General features: G+C 39.2%; 1 protein-coding gene across 2 annotated transcripts in view; it reads right to left on the reverse strand.

Moving 5' to 3' along the window:
- limk1a (LIM domain kinase 1a) overlaps positions 1–18,914 on the reverse strand; it is a 57,496-nt gene extending 38,582 nt beyond the window's left edge. The window contains exons 1-2 of one of the 2 annotated variants that reach the window (XM_067594667.1): positions 18,657–18,914; positions 13,899–13,998 (exon numbers count right to left, since the gene is read on the reverse strand). In XM_067594667.1, coding sequence (XP_067450768.1) covers positions 13,899–13,998; positions 18,657–18,714 — 158 coding nt within the window. In that variant the 5' untranslated portion in view covers positions 18,715–18,914. Of the gene's footprint in view, positions 1–3,157; positions 3,353–13,898; positions 13,999–18,656 lie in introns of those variants that run through there. The other variant, XM_067594668.1, reaches the window with a different exon arrangement.
- Positions 18,915–21,261: the final 2,347 nt, after the last annotated feature.

Raw genomic sequence — 21,261 nt, forward strand, 5'->3', positions numbered from 1 at the left:
GGAAGGGGGCTTTAAAGGGCCAGTATAAGATACATAAGATGTTTTTTGAACTGTAAATCCTGTAAGGATATTCAAGCAGAGCCCCAGAATATAAATATAGACCTATAAATATGCTTGATACGTCCCCTTTAAATACAAACAGGAGGTATTACATGACAAACATCTGGTGATGAGTGAAAAAGTTGCACAGTGAGTGAGTTCAGGAAGCAGAATCTCAGTCACATGTAGAGCTGAGAATTCAGTAACAAACATTAAAAGTATCATACTTCAACAGACCTCGACTCTCCCTTGAATGAGAAATATTGTGTGTTAAAATCATAGACTGTATAAAAATATGGACGTAGTTACCATGAAGTCACCCGTTGGTTTCTGAAGAGCGGTTTTGAAGCTCAAAGTGAGCCGCTCCGGCTGTCACCATCTTGGCAGTGCGTGACGCTGCTTAACTCCCAGCCAATCAAAAATGGCAAAGAGGCGGGCCGAATTGCTGAAACAAGCCACCTAGCGGCTGGCGGACCTGTCACTCAAAGCAGCCAAGTCCTTCATTATGCATTTGCATTATGCATACAACTTTACGGCTTAATAAAATTTAAACGGGTGAGTTATAAAAAAATTCACCCCCCGTACAGTTGTCATGAAAGGGGAAATTAATTATAGAGACCAAAACCATTTTTTGTACCAGGCTGTAAACATGTTTATCTCTGCTGCAAAGTTGGGCGTTTTAACATAGGAGTCTATGGGGAATGACTCGCTTTTGAAGCCAGCCTCAAGTGGCCATTCAAGGAACTGCAACCCCGGAGGTTGCCGCTTGGTTAAAATGTTCACCAACTGGCTTTTTTCCCCCGAAGCTTTTTGCCCTTGAGTTTAAAATCTGTGTGGTGTTTATAAAAACTGTGTAGTGTAACTAAACTTCACAGTTGTGATGAAGCTAAATGAACCGTGTGACTCCACTTGTCATGCATTATTGCTCTCTTATGACCCAACCCTAATTTCATGACTGAATTTAGACCAACTTTTAGTAAAAGCGTCAGAGGTTCACACACACATTAAGAATATATCTAATTGATTATTCATTTTGGTCTTTAAAATGAAAAATGTCGATCAATGTTTCCCAAAACCCAAGATGCTAAAATGTCTTGTTTTGTCCCAAATAACAGTTTACAACCCAAAGATGTTTAGTTTATTATCACTGAAGACTAAAGAAAGCAGAAAATATTCACATTAAAGAAGCTGAAACCAGAGAATTTTAGCATTTTCTATTAAAAAATGACTCCAAATGATTAAAATAGTTAGTGATTTATTTTCTGTTGATCAACTATTCAATTAATCAACCTACTGTCATATGAAGGTAATGTGAAATGAATCCAAATTAAAGCAGGTTAGTGCTGAGGATCAGCATCCATACTATAGTTATTCAATAATAGAGTTGAATATTTCAACAAATACTGACAAAGACTGAACACTTTTTCTCAGGTGATCAAAGTCAAACATGAAAGCAGCAGGACGAAATATTAAGTGTTAATCTTCCTCTTATTTATCACAAGCAGGGTTTAAGTCTGGAGTCAATGTGAAAAAAAATTTAATTTTCAAAGCGTGATTAAAGCATTGTAGTGAGAGCCAAAGGTTAGAGCTCAGGAACAGACGATTAATCAAAATGTGGCGGCACACAGTGTGACTCCTTTCTGCCCTCTACAAATGTTATCAGCAGGTATGAACCCGGGGATGTTAGAGTGAGGAGGAGTCCGAGCTCTTTGAGCAGACAGTGCAAAATATGAAAACTGAAGATTAACCATCATCTAAACGACAGACTTTATTTAGAACTCTGACAGCTTTAAAAAAAAAGGTATTTCAGTGCAAAATTGACTGTAAAAGAGATTAAATAGTGCACACACTTGTTTGTTCCTACTGCATTCCTCCTAAGATACAAAAAAAATATGTAAAAACCAGAAACAGCAGCCACCATAGAGAGAAACATTCAATAATATCACCAGAATTCACCACACAGACGACGTCAGTCACATGTACGACAGCAGAGTTTGATTCACTGTGTGGCACTGTTGAGAAAAGGGGAAGTCAACAACAAACCAGGGAGTTTTTTTTATTTTTTATCCAAAGGGACAGAAGTTACTGACACAGATGACTGATGTGCTGCGTATTTAAGATGAGTAAATAATCTGAGCCCGCAGAGTGACATGTTTCAGTATCTAGATCCCTCTGAGAGATCCTGTGCGGTACATGACCAGACAGACTTAAATGAAGAGTGAAAAATATTATTTTAAACTCTGAATCAAGAAGTTTTTGTCTGTTACGTTCATGTCGGTTTAAGAGCTTCTGTGTGTAAACATAAAGGGAAGTCAAACACAGCTGAATCAACTGACTGATCATCCAAAAACAAATCATCAGGGATTAAAGCAAGAACACATTTATGAGCCTGAAAAGTTGTTGAGGAAGAAACGTGTACAATGTATTGAATTTAAATATTGTATGAATTTAAAACTGCTCTACGCCTGAATTCAGTCATGGTGCCTGAGGACTTTAACCCCTGAGAGCAGATTCATGTTCAGAGTTTGGTTTTGGACTCAAACTCTTAGTCGGCAGCTATTTTTAGAAGTAAAAATGCCAAATATAACCCTCAGTTGTGAGAATCTCTGCTTTTCTTTGTCTCATGTGGCAGTAAATTGAATGAGTTGGTTTTACACTGAAAATATTCTATTCTGTCACAAGTTTCTGACATTTTATAGACCAGAAATTAGCCAATTTATAAAGAAAATAATTGCCATATTAATTAAAAATGAAACTCATTGTTTCCTCAATATTAGGAAACAAGAAAATACCGACGTTAGTTTGCTTTATGCTTCATTTATCTCACAGAGGTGGTCCACGTTAAAATAAAATGTGCCAAAATTAGCCATAAGCGAGTTAAAACAATATGTACACAAAGTCTTAAATGTTCTCAGAATAAAGTTTGTACATCTACATGACAACTAAACAAACTCCATCTACAGAGAAAGACTTCGTTAGACTATGGAAAGCCCTGAAATTAGACAAGTAAGTGGCCCTTGAGTGGCAATAGTTTTGTCAAAAGTTAAACTTGAGGCTGGAGCAACATCATTAGTTAACCCAGTCACATCCTCCCACATGACTCCATCTTTCCACTTACTTTAAGCGTCTCTGCTGCGTCTTCCTGCGTTGGTTCTTGGCTGACATGTCGCCCACGGGAGCGAGGCTCTTGTTTTGACAGTCAGACGACACGCTCATGTCAGCAGCTCTGATGTTTCAGTCTGATGCACAGCTCGACCAGACTCACAGCCTCACTGTCACGACCATCAGTGACACTCTCGCTCTGTACTCTGTCTCTCCCTTCCTCTATTTCCTCTCTCAGTGCAGCTGCACCCAGAGGTTGCACTTCTTTATCAACTATTTCCTGTCCTCTGCCCGTCTACTGGGAGCAGAAGTGACCCTGTGACATCACAGGCTTGGCCCACAGCGCCTCGTCCCACCTTTTGCCAACTTATTTTCTTCTTTTTAATTATATTTTTGTGCAATTTCTTCTTTTTAACATCGTGCAAACTCTTGCTCAAGTTTAATCTAATCTAAGTAATTTAAGCTGCCCATTTCCTCTGCTATGCAATACAATTAAATATTCTGGCTGCACAAATGAATTTTTTCTATTATCCATCATCTGTTAAACCCTTCCTCCTCTTCCTCTCAATTAATTTAACAAACACTGGAGCTCTGTGCTGCTTTGTTTTCTGAGGATGAACTCAGGCATAGCTATTTTCCATCAATCAGGCAACAAGTTCAAGTGAGACAGTATCCCGTCTTTTATCACACAAGGTGAGATCACAGACACACAAAGAAATATAATTTACGACGTCAGCTAACTGCTGAGTCTTATCCAAACATCCTCAGACATCTTTGACCTGAACACTGTTTGAGTAACGCCTGTTCAAGGTCGCTACTGAAAATATTTTAATTTAGATTACGTAAGAGTAAAGACCCACGATTAAATACACAAAACATTATCATTAAATCCCTCATTTATTATTATATATATGTACACACATTATCTGCTTATTATTCTCCCTAATCCTTAAATCTGTTGAATTCTCCAGTGCCTACAACGCCATGCTGTATGCTAGAGTTTATCTCACTTATTAAAACGTTTTTGGTCATTTTTACACTGTAATGATGTCAGATGTCTATGTTAAACTTAGTCAAAGGTCCAAAATTTGAGGTGACCATATGTAGAAATGCTCTCTAAAAGTCAAAAGTCAGGGCTTCAGTCTGCTCTGAACTTCATTTGGAAAGTTAGCTCAACTTCCTCCATGACGTGACATCAGATTGTTCGCACATGCCCACTATGCTAAGGTTGTTAATATTGTCTATTCACACATTTTGGATTGTATTCGGACTCCAAAACGTAGTGATGTATTTGAGAAGTTTCCATATCGAGTAAAGAACAAAAAAAAAGTGAAATCCTGCTACTAGACAGGAGCTAAAACTGCCTATTTCATACAGAGGCTGAACTGAGGGGTTACATAAAGAGCAAGTATAAGATAAAAAAAGAGTTTTTCGAACTGCAAATCATGCAAAGATATTCCAGTAGAGCTTAAGGAATATAAATATATACTGTAGATATAGAAATAGATTCAATATTAATAATTTGACTGGTTATAACAGCTTATATATGAATTATGATGTCTGGAGACAAACATCAGGAAATAATGGAGGTGGAATCCACATGTATCTCTCAGCCACACGTCACTATAGCAACAATCTCTATAGATTAATATAGATCACTATATACACAGCACCAACCTGCACAAGCTGTAACACACTTAGCTGAACATGAAGACTGAACATCATATGGCTTGTGTAACATCTACGCTCTCAGGACCTGCACTTTGTTCTTAGTTAAAATGATAAAAAACAAAACATCACACCAACTACTCAGTGTTATTTGTTTATCAAAGCTCCTATGTTGTGATTATTCATAATTTCTCACAGCTAATTAGCTTCCATAATAACTTCCCTTCACTGTTTTCACCTCATTAATGTCACAAAAACATCAACAGTGTTGGATTTCAGAGTTCAGGTTATGCATTCAGATTTGTTTCCTAAGGAGCTCGATACACAATCTGACACATAGGCACCATGAATCATCTTCGTCTGCCCCCATCGTGTCCTGCAGCTTCTGTTACCAGGCAGACTTCATCTGTAGGTAGAAACAGCTGAGTCACTGCAGCGCTTTATGCAGTCGCAGCCAAACGTCACTGTACCACCAAGCCAGGAGGTGATTTCTGACGCAAACCTACAGCGTGATGACCGTTAAATATTTCATCATCTTTTGTTTCTTTTAACTCTTCTGACGTACGTAACTTTAACTAGTTATCAGTCTTCAAACCATAAATTGGCCATTTTTGTCAACACAGTGACACTAACGTTCATCCTGCAGACGTGAGTCAGGGTGCAGCAGTGACAGATGGAGACAGAAACGTGTCCAACAGTGCAGGACGTCAGCAGACGAGCTGCAGGCTTTGTGTCAGTTTGTCCTTGAGAAGAGGGGAGTCTTACTGTTGTCACTCTCACGCAGCTTTCCACCAACAGCTGCAAGTACGTCAACATGAAAATGTGCAGATGCATCAGAAAACACACTTTTCACTCTACACGTCATCAGTAGACACACACCCGATTAAAAAGAAAAAGAGATTTTTAGCTGAAGTACTAACAAAGCACAAGCCTTCGCAGTCCTTTGGGACGGCTGTCGGGTCGATGACTGTCAAGCAGAAATAGTTTTACTGGGAGCAGGACGGTGCTGCACTGTGCTGCAGTTCCTCTGCAGCGTGGCTCCAGTTTTTAGAGCTTGTGTAAAAAGAAAAGACAAGATGATAATCTTCAGTGTCACTTGATCCAGTTTCACGCACGTTTCAAAATAAAACAAGCAGTTTTATTGTTAATGTAGCTACTGAAAATGAACATGAAGAAATTAATTTGCAATAATCTGGTAATTCAGACTATGTTATATAAATTAAACAATGACTTAAGATACCAGAGCAAAACCATAAAGCGAAAAAAAATCCTTACAGTGAATAAAATGCATAAAACCAGCAGGATTATACAGGATGCTAATGAGCATAAGACTAGAAATCCCCTTATTCCTCACTTCCAGGAGGTAATATGAGGTTGAGATTGACTCCAGAGTCCCATCCTAACGACGCTGCACACCTTCCTCCTGCATCTGGTGTTGTGTCTTTTCTCAAGTGTCAAAAGCTACTTTAACTTAAAGGGTAATTCTGGTATTTTTCAACATGGACCCTATTTTCCCATCATCTGGGGTCGAAGCGACTAATGGGGACAAAAAGTTTTGGAATTGGTCCAGTATTGAGAGAGATCACTTCAGCCAGCAGCTGCGAAACGAGCTGCAATGTAATCTTTGGGGGCAAGTGCCTCGATCAGAGTACATCCAGTACAAGTGCTTGTTTTTCCGCTGACAAGCTCAGATTGTTATTATAAGTGTCTGACAATGAAAGTAAACACAGGAACTAGCTGCCTGTAGCAGCATTATGGCTAACTGCATCTGGGGCAGTTTGCCAGGTAATCGAACCATCCACATATTCATCCACGCGCACGGGTTTGCTTACATGTATGAGGCTGACTTTCACTGCACTTGGACTGTAAGGAAACTAAAAAAACATGCAATGACAGTTTTTCCCGTGGACTACTATGAGGATGATTGCGAGTGATTACCTTTTGACTGGTAAACCGCATTTATTTGAGCAGGAGTTCACAGAAAGGAGATAAAACTAATGAAAGAGGACAAGACGAAGAATGGTGGCAGAAAGGCAACCAGACTGTCAGGAACGACAACGTTGACTGCTGGTGTTCCTGCAGTCACTGCTCTCCTGATGATTGAAGAGAAAAACTCTCTCTACAGTCAGACTTGTTGCTGTCAGACTCAGAAACTCTAGAAATGTCCAAAGATGTGAGTAATTCCAGCTGTGTAACTACTACAGCTGCAGTGTTTCCCCCGTTCATTCTGCAACAGTGGTAATAAACTAAAAGTCCCCACAATCATTTACATCAATGGACTACTAATGACTAATGATTACTAATGAACACCCTACGTTACTGTGGAATTGTTTCGAGTCATCCTCCCTCTCCTCATTCTTCAAAAGACAGCTACATGACAGGTACTGTTATAAGAGTAGCATAGCTCCATTAAGGACTAGAGCAGTGCGTAATGTATGTGTGTGTGTGTGTGTTTGTGTGTGTGTGTGTGTGTGTGTGTGTGTGGTTGAGCGAGAGAGCGAGTGGCAGAAAAGTGACGATGACTGCAAGCATCAGAGGAAAAGGTTGGCAGTAAGTTGTCAATCTGGCAGTAAATGTACAGTACAGGCTACAGTGTGTCAGTTAATAAATGCTGCAGCTTCTCAAGACCAAGAAAATGTCCCCAAACTGCTGCAAAAGTGAAGGGGTTTAGCCCCGAAGTTAGCGACAATGGGTTAGCCTAACCTGATCAGGCTCACTTGAGGTGGACCAGCAATTATCATTTTAGTTTCAATCTCAGCTGCTCCTAAACAGAGAAACGCGGAACTGCTGAGTCTCTCCTGAGTTTTCTCAGCTTTCCAGGGGGTCTAAGACTACTCACATATTTCTTAAACCTTTCCTGTTGTGCACAATATGTCAATACAATCATTTAAATTCTCTTTAAAGCCTCTCCTTTAATTCAGTCTCCCCTGATTGAAATCATTTTGGTAAACCAGGAGGGTTTATTTAACACTCGTCAGATCATCTGCCTGCTCGTGTTTCTTGCAACAGAGTGAGCACAATGTTATCATAACTGATAAAGATAATCTTTATCAGTTACAGACACATAACTGATTAATCATTCATCAGTTATGTGACTGAGTTTTTTTCTTACTGCTGTGTAACTTTGTCACCATCTGTGGTGCTGCTGTCATCTATGAAATGTTTCTGCTCTACACTTCCCACCGGCCGGTTCAGAAACACAATGTCTGGCCGACACTTTCACAGCTGTATTGTTGGAGTTTTTATTGGTAAAGTATATTTTTCAAGTCCATGTTCCTCTTCTGTTTATTATAAACAAACTACAGTTGCAGTGCTGCAGTCAGTTTTATTGCCATAGTCTAGCCATAAAGTGATGCAACAGATCAATAAAAACCAAGTTGGTAATTCAGTTCTGGTGATAAATAAGCCATATGGCTACATTCCTAATAAAGACAACACAGTGCAAGTTTCCCTTGAGCTTTGCATTCTGTACAGTTTAGCTCATGGACAAACAGAAGTCAGGAAAAACAGTTAATGTGAAAACAGTTTGCAGCCCTGCTGCATTTTCCCATGAAACCTGCAGAAGCTGCTGCTATTTTCTGAGATGTTTTTTTTCCTCCACCCAAGGGACTCCCTACAGTCTCCAAATAACTCTGTACACTTTCACTTTGTATTCTCATCCTCTCCTCTCATCTCCACTTCCTTTTCACTCCAGTAACGCACCATTGCGCTGGGCCCTGTAGTTGGACCGTCTCATCCATCCACATTTTTTGGTTGGGTTTAAGCTCCATTTCCCAGTCGCACCAGTAAATTTTCCACAGGAGTCTTGTCTGACTAGCGAAGCCATCTTAAATCCTCCTTTTCCATGACAATCCTGCTCCTCCTGAGGATTTGGATCTGGGTCGGAAAAAGATTTCCTCTAAATTCCAGAAACACAGTTTGCTTCGCAGAATGAGGATTTCTAGGAGATGAAAACTCTCTTTTAACAGACTTAGTAACTCACATGGCTTTACCATTAATTCAACAGTTTGATATGTGTGTCACTACGCGGTGGGTAGAAGCTGCGGGCTGATATCTGACACCTCAAAGGAGCAGCACAACATTCAGGTTTGAATCCGCTGCACAGACATCACACCTACTAATGGTGCAGCCACAGAGAAATGCAAAGCAGCACCTTTGTTTTCAGTCAAAGTACAAAGTGCATAAATATGCAAACACACAGAAAGTGTGAAACGAGTTGACACATATGAACACACTCAGAAGAGAAAACTGCAAAAATGCACAAAGTTAAAAAAAAAAAAAAAAAAAAGACACCCTGCTGAGACCAACTACAACCCTTTATCCACGGTGAGGCAGCCAGATGCAGCTCCCTATCTGTGCTCTCATCACACACACACACACACAAAAACCATTGTGGGCTCTGCTTGTGCCCAGATAAACTTCTCAGGTTTCCCATTCAGACATCCTGCTGGAGGAAATCATTAATGACACACTGAGCGGTGAGTTTTCCACACAGCGACGGCCAACCTGCCAACCAGCTCGATGGAAACACAGTGAAAGGAAGAGTGACGTGGACACTCTCTACCTGAATGCAGTGAGTCAAGAGGAAACTCAGCTGGTCAAAATGATATAAAAGACCTGATTATATCTGACCTGACATCACTTCAGGATCTGCTGCTGTACAGAGATATTTAAAAGAGACAGATTATTGTAAAGGTACAATCAGGAACAGCAGCTTTTTAAAAATCTAATTTCAAGCTTGTTAGCTAACTAATTATTGCTTTCAGAGACTTTAAGATAAGACTTGATGCTAAATGTGGCAATGTTTAGCATCTACACAAAGCTACTCAATTCTACAAACCTTCAGCAACTAAAAACAACTCAGGTGAGGTGAAGTGACACTCGTCGTACTGTGACTACACACTGAAGTCAACCTTTCAGACTCATCCTCTATAAACTGACAAACAAGACGAGGCACAATGAGCAAACTGTGAGACACAGGCTATTATTGCTAGAGTATGAAGCTCCTAAATGTCACTCGTTTATGATGTAAAAAAAATAAATACAAAATCTAGACTTTTTTCCAAATAATCAATTTTTTTAGTCTATAAAATGTCAGAAATGTTGGAAACCACATTCTCCTTCATCTGTCTGGGTGATGTTATTAAATGTCTCTTTGTCCAACCAACAGTCCAAACACAAAGTGAAAGAACTGTGATATAAAACAAAGACAGGCAGCAAATACTCACATGAAAAACGACTGAAACGATTAATCATTTATCTAAATAATCAACTAATCGTTTCAGCTCTAATAAACTCGAAAGGCAAAGCACACCAAGATGAATTAAGCCTATATATTTAGCCTGAAACCTCAACAGCCAATGAGGTAACAGACAAAGTTTAGCACCAACTAACAACACATTGCATTTCACTGATAAACTATGGTCTATTTGTGCAAAGACACATTTAAAATGATTAACTGCATATTTAAATTGTAGCGTTTTTTCAATAAGACAACACACACAGTCAGTGAGGATACAGAGCAAAATGCAGGCTGATTTCTGTCTGAATGCTTTGAGTGTTGAAATGACAAACTAAACACAAGGTTGTTTGATCTCCTGCTTGTCAGAAACAAGGTTTGCTCGACTGAAGGATGTGAGTGACACAGAGGAGAGGAAGAGGAGAGGAAGAGGGAGAGGATGAGGAGGAGATATTACATAAGATCTTTGGTAACAAAAGACGCCACAACATCAACAACTCTGTTCTATTAATAATAAACAGAGCAGGTCTTGTAAAAACTGTCCCACTTTCAAAGTAAATAGCTTCCCACAGCTCAGTTTAATGAGATAATAAACACTACTGGGGATTATCAGACATACAGTTTGTTTTTCTGCTGTGTCATGGCATCATCTAAAAACAACAACAACACAAACAGAGAAGAACAAACATGACGCTGAACAAATCTAAGAGAGAAAACGCTCCCACTAAACAACAAGGAAAGCTTCACACATACAATAATATATATGTTTTCATTTAATACATGAAATTCCACCAAAAAAGTCTTTTTTTTTTTAGTCTTTGTACTTTTAAATTCTATCTGACAATCTGAAAATTCATAAAGGAAGTGCATGATGCGGCACTCACAGCTTCACAGAAGCTGCTGGCGGAAATATCAAATTGCAGATTGGCGAGCTGAAAGGATCGATGGCCATTAGTGTGTCTCGACCATCTGAGTCCCTTTTTTTATTCATGTGCATGAAGTGACTGTATAAGTGATGCTTGAACTTTTAAAAATCCGTCAGGCTGTGAGCGGCATACATAAACAGCCACAGATGAGCTTAAATACATGAGAGGAACTGGAGTCTTCATGGTTAAATGTCAAAATATGTGTGAAAATGTTTAAATATATCAGACTACACATTACCATTATCATATAACTGCTTTAGTGTCATTTGCTTTCTGCATCACAGTCAAGCTAGTGTGAAGAAAAAATAGTTGGTTGGTTGGTTTTAGAGTTTCACAATTATTTCTAAACAATGCAGATCCCTCCATACCAAAATCTTAAAAACTCCCATGTCTTAGTCGACCAAGATCAGATGAGCTAAGCAGATGATTATATTTATTATGAAAAAAAAATCTAATTACTGGTTCACATTAAAAAAATGTGAATAGATTTCTTTCACACAAAGCGACACGTTCAACCTCACTGCCCGCACACAACGTGCTGCAGCACAATTTATCAGAATTCATCTGAGAAGAAATAAAAGACATTTTGTTCACCGTCTCCACATTCACACAATCTCTCTGCAAATATGATTTCTGATCACATCAATCTACAGCTCTGATTCAGTTTTAACGTGTCAGAGATGAGCTGCTCTCGATCTTATGAATGTGCAGCTCATGTAAAGATCTAAAGATCTACAACCTGTCTAAAAGGCCTTTTCACACCTACCTCATTGGGTCCAGACTTTCAGACTTTTTAGTTTGATCCAAACCAAAATTACAGGTGTGAAACCTCCATTAGACCACGGTCCAGATAGAACAGCCAAACATTGGTCCAACGAAAAGAGGTGGTCTGGGTGCGGATCTAACTGAACTATGGTTCGGTTTGTTTCTGGGGTGAAAACATTTTTTTGCTGGTTCGAACTTTTGGACCAATAACAGGAAGTTCCAGCAGGCTATCGTCAGAGCTGGAAAAAGGATAAATGAGCCGCAGTAGCTCATGAGGAGAGAAGGAGACCAAGTTTTTAACTGAAATATGGTCCAATGACATTAAAAGTCAGCTTGAAAAATGCCGACACTTTCCAGGTATTTTCAGAGAGGATATGAGAGGATGGAGAGCGACACAACCTGAAGATAAATAAACTGCAGCAGCAGTATACAAAGGTGCTGCTGGTAGTAATGCCAGAATAATAATATTATTATAGTGGCAACAAAATTAATCTGTTCATTCATTTTTCTCCATTTAAAAACGGTGATAGAAGTTTACCTGCCAAATTAACAACACGCCAGACAGTGTCAGACACACGCCTGTCTACAAATCAGTCAATGTCGATTATGGGGAGACGCACCCACGTAGGTGATGATGACAGCATGTAGGTATGTCAAGTAAAGTTCTTTCGTGTACTCACATAATTGTGATGTGAAACCACTGCAATGGTTTCACATGTAGCACTTGTAGCAGACTTTCAAGTGTGAAAAGCCCATAAGATTGAAACATAAACCTGCTTATTCTCTTCAAACGAAATCATTGGAAAGTAAAACCATTGTATGTGTGTGTGTCTTTTTAACGCATCAAAACAGAAACTTTTCAGGCCTGAAAGAAGCACAGAAACGACGTCCTGCTGTTTCTGTTGCTATCGACGAGGCATCGAAAACATCAGAAAGCTGCAGCACAAAATAAATCACAAACTCTATCTGATGTTCAAGCTCTTCCTCTCTCAAGGCCGCCAACGAACGGAACGAATACCAAAGACTCAAAGACGTAAGCAAACACACAAACTATTAAAGCATATTTTCTCACAAGATGGAAAAGAAGGTGGCAGAACGTTTTCTCATGTTTCTTGTGCTCGCTGAATAGAAGAGAACTTTAAGACTGAGGTGCAAACATGTGCACTAATATGCTCACACTTACTACGTCTTTCTCGTCGCTCAGTATTTCAGGGACATTTTGACAGAAGCACAGGGAGACACTAAGGAGAAAAGGGTTGAACACAGCAGCAGTAAACTGAACTATTTACTAACTACTAACTATTTACTGTAACATCAAAACCAAACTCATCTAGGGCTGCAATTAATGTTTATTTTTATTTTCTGTTTAAATTTTTCTTAATCAATAATCATTCTACCTATAAAATGTCAGAAAACAGTGAAAAATTGCCTGTTATTACTCACCAGAGTCTGTTTGAATCTGCACACTGCTTGTTTTATCCAACCTTATGATATCCATAAGATATTCAGTTTACTATCTTATGACAAAGAAAAGCATCAAATGCTCACATTTGAGACGATGGAGCCGACAAATGTTTCTTATTTTTGTTGGAAAAATGACAACAACAACGAATTCATTACCAAAATTGCTGCTGATAACATTCAAATTTAAATACGGGCATACAAATTGATGTGTAAGAGTATACAGGATATGTTTTTTTTGGTTTGTTTTCTTTTTTTTTTTCTTAATTCTTTTGGTTTTATATGTCAAAAACTTGCATGTGATGGTAACAACCGGTTATGCTATTTTATATATCATGCAAACAAGTACTTCTGTTCCAAAATCAAATTAAAATAGAAAAAACAAATTTAAATTGTTTTCATTCATCCACTTCAACAAGGAGGCTCGCTCCGTCATAACGTTTGCAGGTTGTAAGGATGAGTCACAAGAGTTGAGTAATGCAACATGTTTACAAATTACACTGAATCAATCTCCTGTTTGGCCTCAACATGTCCACCCTGCTCCACTCACACATCTCAAATCTGAACTGGATCCAAAGTACGAAATCTGTTGAGGGTTCGGGCCTAACTGTGTTCTACTTCTCGCTCCGCTGTCATCGTCCTACTCATGAGGTTCATGTCTACGTGTTGAGGCTGGTCTGTTTGTGATGAAAGAGTACCTGAAGCAAACGGTGTGCCAGTCAGTGTTGAGGGCCTGAAGGTACTGCTCATCGTAGATCCTCTGTTTGCATCCCGCACAGACGGGCAAGCTTCCTCCAGCTGTGACGAAACAACAGCAACACATTAAAGACAGACGTCAAAGAACAGGTTTTACACTTCATCATGCATGAATATCAATTACAGTCCTTTGGATGAGATGTAATTGCTGACGTGTTTGCATGCGCCTTCAATGCAAATCACCTCCGCTGGTTAATAATCCTGAAGCTCAAGAGAACATCAGATATGTAACACACAACCTGCAGAGTCTCTGAAATCCTTCGTCATCAACATTCAAACTGAACACAAGCAACTGTGAACTGTTCCTCACTTGTTAGTGTCCACAGATGGCCGACAGACAATTTTAATGAGTATTACTCAGCAGGGATGTTACCAATTGATCTGTCGTATCACAGTATTTAATGGAAGCAGTCTGACGTTTTCAGAGTTCGGGACCATTATATTTACTTGAATAATGGAAACATAACTTATTTAGTCTTATTTACACATAATTAGGGCCGGCCAGGCTCGCCTTGGACCGGCCTTTAGTTATGCTGATATAGACTGCCAGGGGACTTCCCATGATGCACTGAGCTCCTATCTCCTCCTCCTCCTCCTCTCCATCTGTAAGCATTCATGTACCACTAATGCATGTTACTAACTTGGCTTCTTCCCCGGAGTTTTTGTGCTTTCTCAGCTCAAAGGATGAGAGACTCTGAACCCGTTATGGACAGCGAGGACCATGTCTGCAGGGACGCCGTGGTGCCATGGTCCTGTTATTATTATTATTAGACATATTTCTATTATTATTATTATCGTTGTTATTGTTATTATTGTTGTTGTGCTTCTCTGTGTCTCTCTCCCCCTCCCTCGTTCTTTCTCTCTCAACCCAACCGGTCAAGGCAGATGGCCGCCCACCTAGAGTCCAGTTCTGCTTGAGGTTTCTTCCCATTAAAGGGGAGTTTGTCCTTGCTGCTGTCACCAAGTGCTGCTCATGGGGGAATTGTTGGGTAAATTAAAGAGTGCAGTCTAGACCTGCTCGATGTGAAAAGTCCTGAGATAACTTTTGTTATGACTTGGTGCTACATAAATAAAACTGATTATTTGTCATTGGATGAGGTGAGAATCATACTGTTAACATAGTTTTAGCTCATTGAGTCAAACTGTTTCTCTATTCATCATTACAAAAACTTCTACTCAAAATAAGGAGTAGAAGGTTTTAATAGTCCATCATTTTTGGCAATAGGTTGTAATTTTCAACTGTTTTTGGGCAAAGCAAACCACACTCGGTACCACAAACTACAAAAAAATATCAGATGCCTCTTCTGGATTCTGAATTGGAGAAGAAGGTTGCGCTTCAACAATGAGATTCTCAATAGGCATGTTCCAAAAATATTAAAAATTTAAATTTCCTAGTCAAGGAGGACAGAATACTAACATTTCACTTGTTTATTTGGCTCACATCACATTAGAAAAAGGCTTACACACTTCAGCACAGAGCCTTCTTCAGAGCATTTTTGAAAAACGCTTCTTCTGGTTTCACTGGAAAATCCAAATTTTTTTAAACAGGAGGAAGCCTGCGTGAATAGTGACACATCTATCAGTCAAACAAACACATTCTTCTCTTTAATTCCTTTTACAATGATGCTCAGAAGTGCTGTACACAGTACAGTACACACATTAAAATAGATTCTTACCAGGAAAAAATACATTTTGTTTTTCAAAAGTTTCTCTGTTGACTTGATAACCATCATTTCCATGAGATAACCGTCATTAGCCATAAACCACAATCCCCCCCCCACCAATTATCTTATGACAAAAATGTTAGTCATGATTAGAATTTCAGGAAAAAAGCAATTTGGCAGAGTTGGGACAGTTTATTCTGCCGTGCATTAAAGAGCGAGCAGCAGTGTGTGTTTGTGTGTTTGCTGCTGATGTAAATCTGCTCTCTGGAAATGATGAGGTGGCAGCAGCAACAAACATATTATGGTACATTATGATACAGTTAATTTGCCTAAGAACCCATCACACGCCCTTTCACATCCTGAGCAGGAGGCAGGAAGGCATCAGAGCACCGAGATGCAAAGTAACAAATGTAAACATGGTGGCCAGTGAAATGCATTTCATCCCTGGTGATCCTGTTTCTGTATGCAAATGATCACACAGCTGCAGTCTGACATTAGCAGGACTGTAATCTGTAAGAGGAACAGAGAGGCTGCGGATGATTTCTGCTGCTTCCTCATGTCCTCGAAATGTCGGCAAGTTGTCTGAGATCCTGAACGTGCAGCACACTCAAAAATATCACCAGGAACAACATCTGAAAGCCAACAATATATCCATGATGTCACCTTTTCAACATAAAGCAGTTATTAAGGGTCTTAGCTAAAGATTATTTTAATTATCAATTAATCTGCTAATTATTTGTCCACCCCAGCTTCCAATATCAAGTTTTGTCCGACAAACAGTCTAAAACTGAAAAATATTTAATTTATTACAATATAAGACAAGTAAAAGCTATAAAACTTCACATTTGAGGGGCTGGAAGCATCAAATCTTTGGCACATTTGCTTGAAAAATCAGAGAGAATGTCAATCAACTGATCACCTAAATCGCCTAATAATAGCCTTGTTGCAGCTCTACAGCTGTTACTTAAACATGTAAATAGTGTTAAGACTGAAGCTATTAACATGAGACTTGGTTTAATATTGGTGCAGTATTTAAGGCTGCAACTTACTATTAATTTTATTATCAATTAACCTGCCATTTATTTTTCTGATTAATCAATTAATCGTTCGGTCTATGAAGTGTCAGAAAATAATGAAAAATGTCAAAGATGATGATGATGATGTTTTGTTTTGTCCGACCAACTGTTCAAAACCTAAAGATGTTCAGTTTACTATAATGAAACACATTCAATCATCACATTTTATAACATTTTTTGTATTTTTGCTTAAAAAATGACTAATTATTTGTTTATCAAAATAGCTGCTGATTAATTTTCTGTCAATCGACTAATTGATTAAAAACTAATCATTTCACCTCTGGAGGAGAACTTATCATTGTAGCTTCAATTATTCATCGGTCTCTATATTTGAAGTGTCATGGCGGAGGTTTTCTGTGGTCGGCTCATTTCTGTAAAGCCTGAGCGAGCAGCTCTGCTGTAGTAGTTTTATTGATCGTCTTGGCTCGGAGGGCAGGATTGGTGTGTGCTAATGTCTTCCATGTCTTCTCCTTTCACCTCACCTCCTTATTAATGAATATTTTTCACCTCATCTCTTTATCATGGAGCCTTTGTCCTTTTGATCTCTGCAGTCTGCAAAGGTCTCAGAAGGGACACAAGTGCCTCAGTAAAGGCAAACAAACAGACCTGCATTCATACACATACATCACTGTAAGACCTGTGCAATCACAGGAGAACATGACCCCTCCACCCCCCCCCCACTCATTCTTCACACAGTGACTTGCAGCCGATCTTCCTCCAGATGAATTAAAGGCACTGTAATGCAAAGTGAGTCATCACATAAAAGCTCTATTGTTAAGTTCACCGAACCTGACTGACAGCTCCGGTACGAAGTAGGATAATCAAACAGTTTCTCATAGAAACGACCATGACGTCACATCTTAATACAAACATTAACCAACACACTCACAGTGAGGTAGAGTGTGTTAGACAAACCATTACCATTAAAACAAAACTATGTTTCGCTGCATCTTTCATCATCAGTTACATGTTGTCACCAGTTGAACCAGAGACTGATTTATTTCCTTGTTTTATTAGAATAATTTCTCATAATGTTGAGTCATTTTTTAGGAAAAAAAAATGTCCAAATTCTCTGATACAAGCTTCTCAAATGTGAGTATTTTCTGGTTTCTTTAGTCTCTATGACATTAAACTGAATATCTTCGGGTTGTAGACAAAACAAGACATTTGAGGACATCATCTTGGGCTCTGGAAAATTTGCATTTTCTAACATTTTATCGACCAAACAACTAATAATAATCAACAGATTAATCAACAGTGAAAATAATGGTTAGCTGCAGCCCTTCTATTCATCATTATTCAACACACTGTGTGGGTCCTAGGTTGGCGACCAATAATCTAGAGTGATTTTTCCATTTAATATCACTTTTAGCACATGAAAATGAGTTAAAAATCTGCTATAGTGTATTGATTTCAATTATTAAATCTAGAACAGTCACACACAAGGAGACTGATGAAGAGAGATAAGGATGCATTTTAATCTTTGATCTACTGGATGTGGATTTTGTCAATTAAATGTCTCAAATATGTTGTTTATCTAAGTTCAGCTTTATGTTAGTCTTTGACTTCCAGCTGCTCCTTATAAGTGGTGCAATCCTTCATTATAATTATATGTTTATACGCAAAAACGTGTTTGAATATCCTGCAAACAGTGTGCATGACCTGGGGGTGACTACATGCCAACATGATGGGTGCATCAACCCGGAGAGAAAACATGGCTTCAGATGCAGCACAATATGTAGCCTGACGCTCCCTGCAGATAAACCAATGTTACACCGTTATTTGTTATTAACTAGCGAGAAATCACACCCACGGCAGAGAAAACAATGTAAAGCATCTTGTTTTTCGGTGGAGCATCTTTAGAGCACCAGAGGATGCGCTGCCGTCTCTGCATCTCCCGCCCCGCCGCCGCATGCAGCCCGGCGGCTGTAAACAACCCGCAGCCCCGCAGCTCCTTTACCTTCCTCCTCTCCCATGCGTTCGTCCTTCCAGGTGCAGCAGAGCAGCATCAACCTCATTCACTCTCCGACACCGAGCTCCGGGGAGAGAGCCAGCCGCCTTCGGTCGACAGATAACCGGTGTCCGACCACCCACCGTAGCCCGCCCGGCGGTCGTGTTGCTGTGCGTCGGTCGCTCCCTGCGGCGGCCCACACAACTTCCTCCTGCCTGCTGCCTGCACGTTTCTGCGGCGCTTCATTCAAGAGAGCTGCCGGCCAATGAAGCTGCTCAGCCGGGAAGAGGAAGACTCGGGTTGGCCAACCAGGAACACTCCCTGGTTAATTGATGCAGGAGGGGCGGGGAGGAGGGGTCAGGAGGAAGGCAGTGCAATGCAGTAAAGATCACTGTGGGTTTAAAAATGACAAAAATAACTATTTATTTATTTTTATTTAGTTAGTGATTCATTTTTTTTTGTTACTTTCTTATCTTTTGTGAAAACATAACAATTAACATACTACTCTAATATTCCTGTAAGGTAGCTGTACTATCTCGGTCCTTCCTATAACTGCAATTTCCCTAATTGTTTCCCTAAAATAGTTGTGTAATTTGGCATCGGTATTTAGAGACAGTGCTATACTGGCCTAAAATTAAATAAATAATTAGAAGAGGCTACATGTTCTGAAGAAGAGTGATGCAGAAAATGTTTTAAAATGTTGATTCTTTGCTTATGAACAGTTGAAGCACTGAACGGGTTTAAAAAGTCTGTTAAAGTGAAAGGAGTTGAAGTGAAAATGCTGAAGTCTGCTGAATTTTCATTAGAGAATACTTGATGAAAGAAGTTGATATGTCACTTGAAGTGGAAGCTGTGAAAAAAGTTGATGTGTAAAGCAGCACAACTCACATTGGGGGGACAAAATGTTAGTTGGAGAGTAAGCAATGAAAGCAGTTGAGATGTTACTTGAAGAGTAAGAGGTGAAAGTAGTTGAAATGCTTCTTGAAGAGTAAGAGATGAAAGCAGTTGAAATGTTACTTGAAGAGATGAAAGCAGTTGAAATGTAACTTGAAGACTAGGAGGTGAAAGCAGTTGAAATGTCAGTTGAAGAGTAAAAGATGAAAGCGGTTGAAATGTTACTTGAAGGGTAAGAAATGAAAGCAGTTGAGACATCAGTTGAAGAGGTGAAAGCAGTTGAGACATCAGTTGAAGAGGTGAAAGCAGTTGAAATGTTAATTAAAGAGTAAGAAATGAAAGCAGTTGAAATGTCAGTTGAAGAGATGAAAGCAGTTGAAATGTTACTTGAAGACTAAGAGGTGAAAGCAGTTGAAATGTCAGTTGAAGAGATGAAAGCAGTTGAAATGTCAGTTGAAGAGATGAAAGAAGTTGAAATGTTACTTGAAGAGTAAAAGATGAAAGCAGATGTCAGTTGACCAGTAAGTAGTTAAAACAGTTGAAATTGCAGTTGAAGTGTTTGTGCTGGAGACAGTTCACTGTGTGCACTGAAAGCAGTTGAAGTGTCACTTGGTACAGTACAGGTATGTATGTACTGACAGCAGATAAGATGTCAGCTTAAGTGTAAAATCTGAAAATAGTTGAGTCCACAACAGGCCAGCTTTACATATATGGAGACTTCTGTTTCCAGTAATAAATCAGTAATCAATATATATATTTACTTGGGTTTAAATGAAACATTTCTTCCTCTGGAGCCCAGCAGATACTTTAAAATTCAAAACAACTAAGTAAATTCTGACTAAAGTCTCAAAACTTTGTCTCTATTTTCTCTATAATTAGTACCAAATGACTGTATTGTTCTTTTCAGGAAACTTTAAATAAATGATATCAAACAACAAACATCTTATCAGGTGTGACTGAGTTCAAATATTCTTGTGGTAAAGCTAAAGCGGTTTCTTATTTTCACTGAGATATGAGTCTGTATACCAGCTCCGAAACATATTAGACTGACTCCACAGTGACTCTAGTTCTTCTGAAGTGGGACACTGCAGGACTACGGCTCCTGCTGAAGGAACAACAGTGTAATCTAACGTCTACAGGATGTGGATCATGGGTCAGTGGCTCTCCCAGGAGATCTCCAGAGAACGGCAGCATGACTTCATTATTTCCAGCTGGCACAACACGAGCAGAGTTTAGACAGTCACCATACTGAGGAAAACTGTCCACCCTTATCTGTGGGGATGTTTTCAGTAAGTTAGGAGAATTTAACCAAATATTTCACAAAATCTGTTGGTCTCTGATTTATATTTTTTTGTCCCGGGACATCATGACTACGTGGTATGTGCCTTAAAACAAACTGATCCACCAGGACACCTCAGACCAGGTGGTTTTGATCAACCTTCAGGACCAGCTGCTGCTGCTGCAGTGGAATGCACTTATAAAGACAATAAAACAAAAAGAGAGACAAGTTCTTTAACACTTTTTATTTTGTTATTTAATGAAGCAAATAAAATGCCAGGATGTCACATGTTTGTCGTGGAAATTATAAAAAGTGCAAAACCACACTGTTCCTCCTTATAAAAACAGTTTTAAATAAAGATGAAGAGTATCCCACGGCACATAAGACAAGGTCTGATCCGGCGGGGCTCAAACACAGTTCTCACACAGCACAGAGTGGTGG

This window comes from Thunnus thynnus, chromosome 7 (genome assembly GCF_963924715.1).
Source record: "Thunnus thynnus chromosome 7, fThuThy2.1, whole genome shotgun sequence".
Taxonomy (NCBI): domain Eukaryota; kingdom Metazoa; phylum Chordata; class Actinopteri; order Scombriformes; family Scombridae; genus Thunnus; species Thunnus thynnus.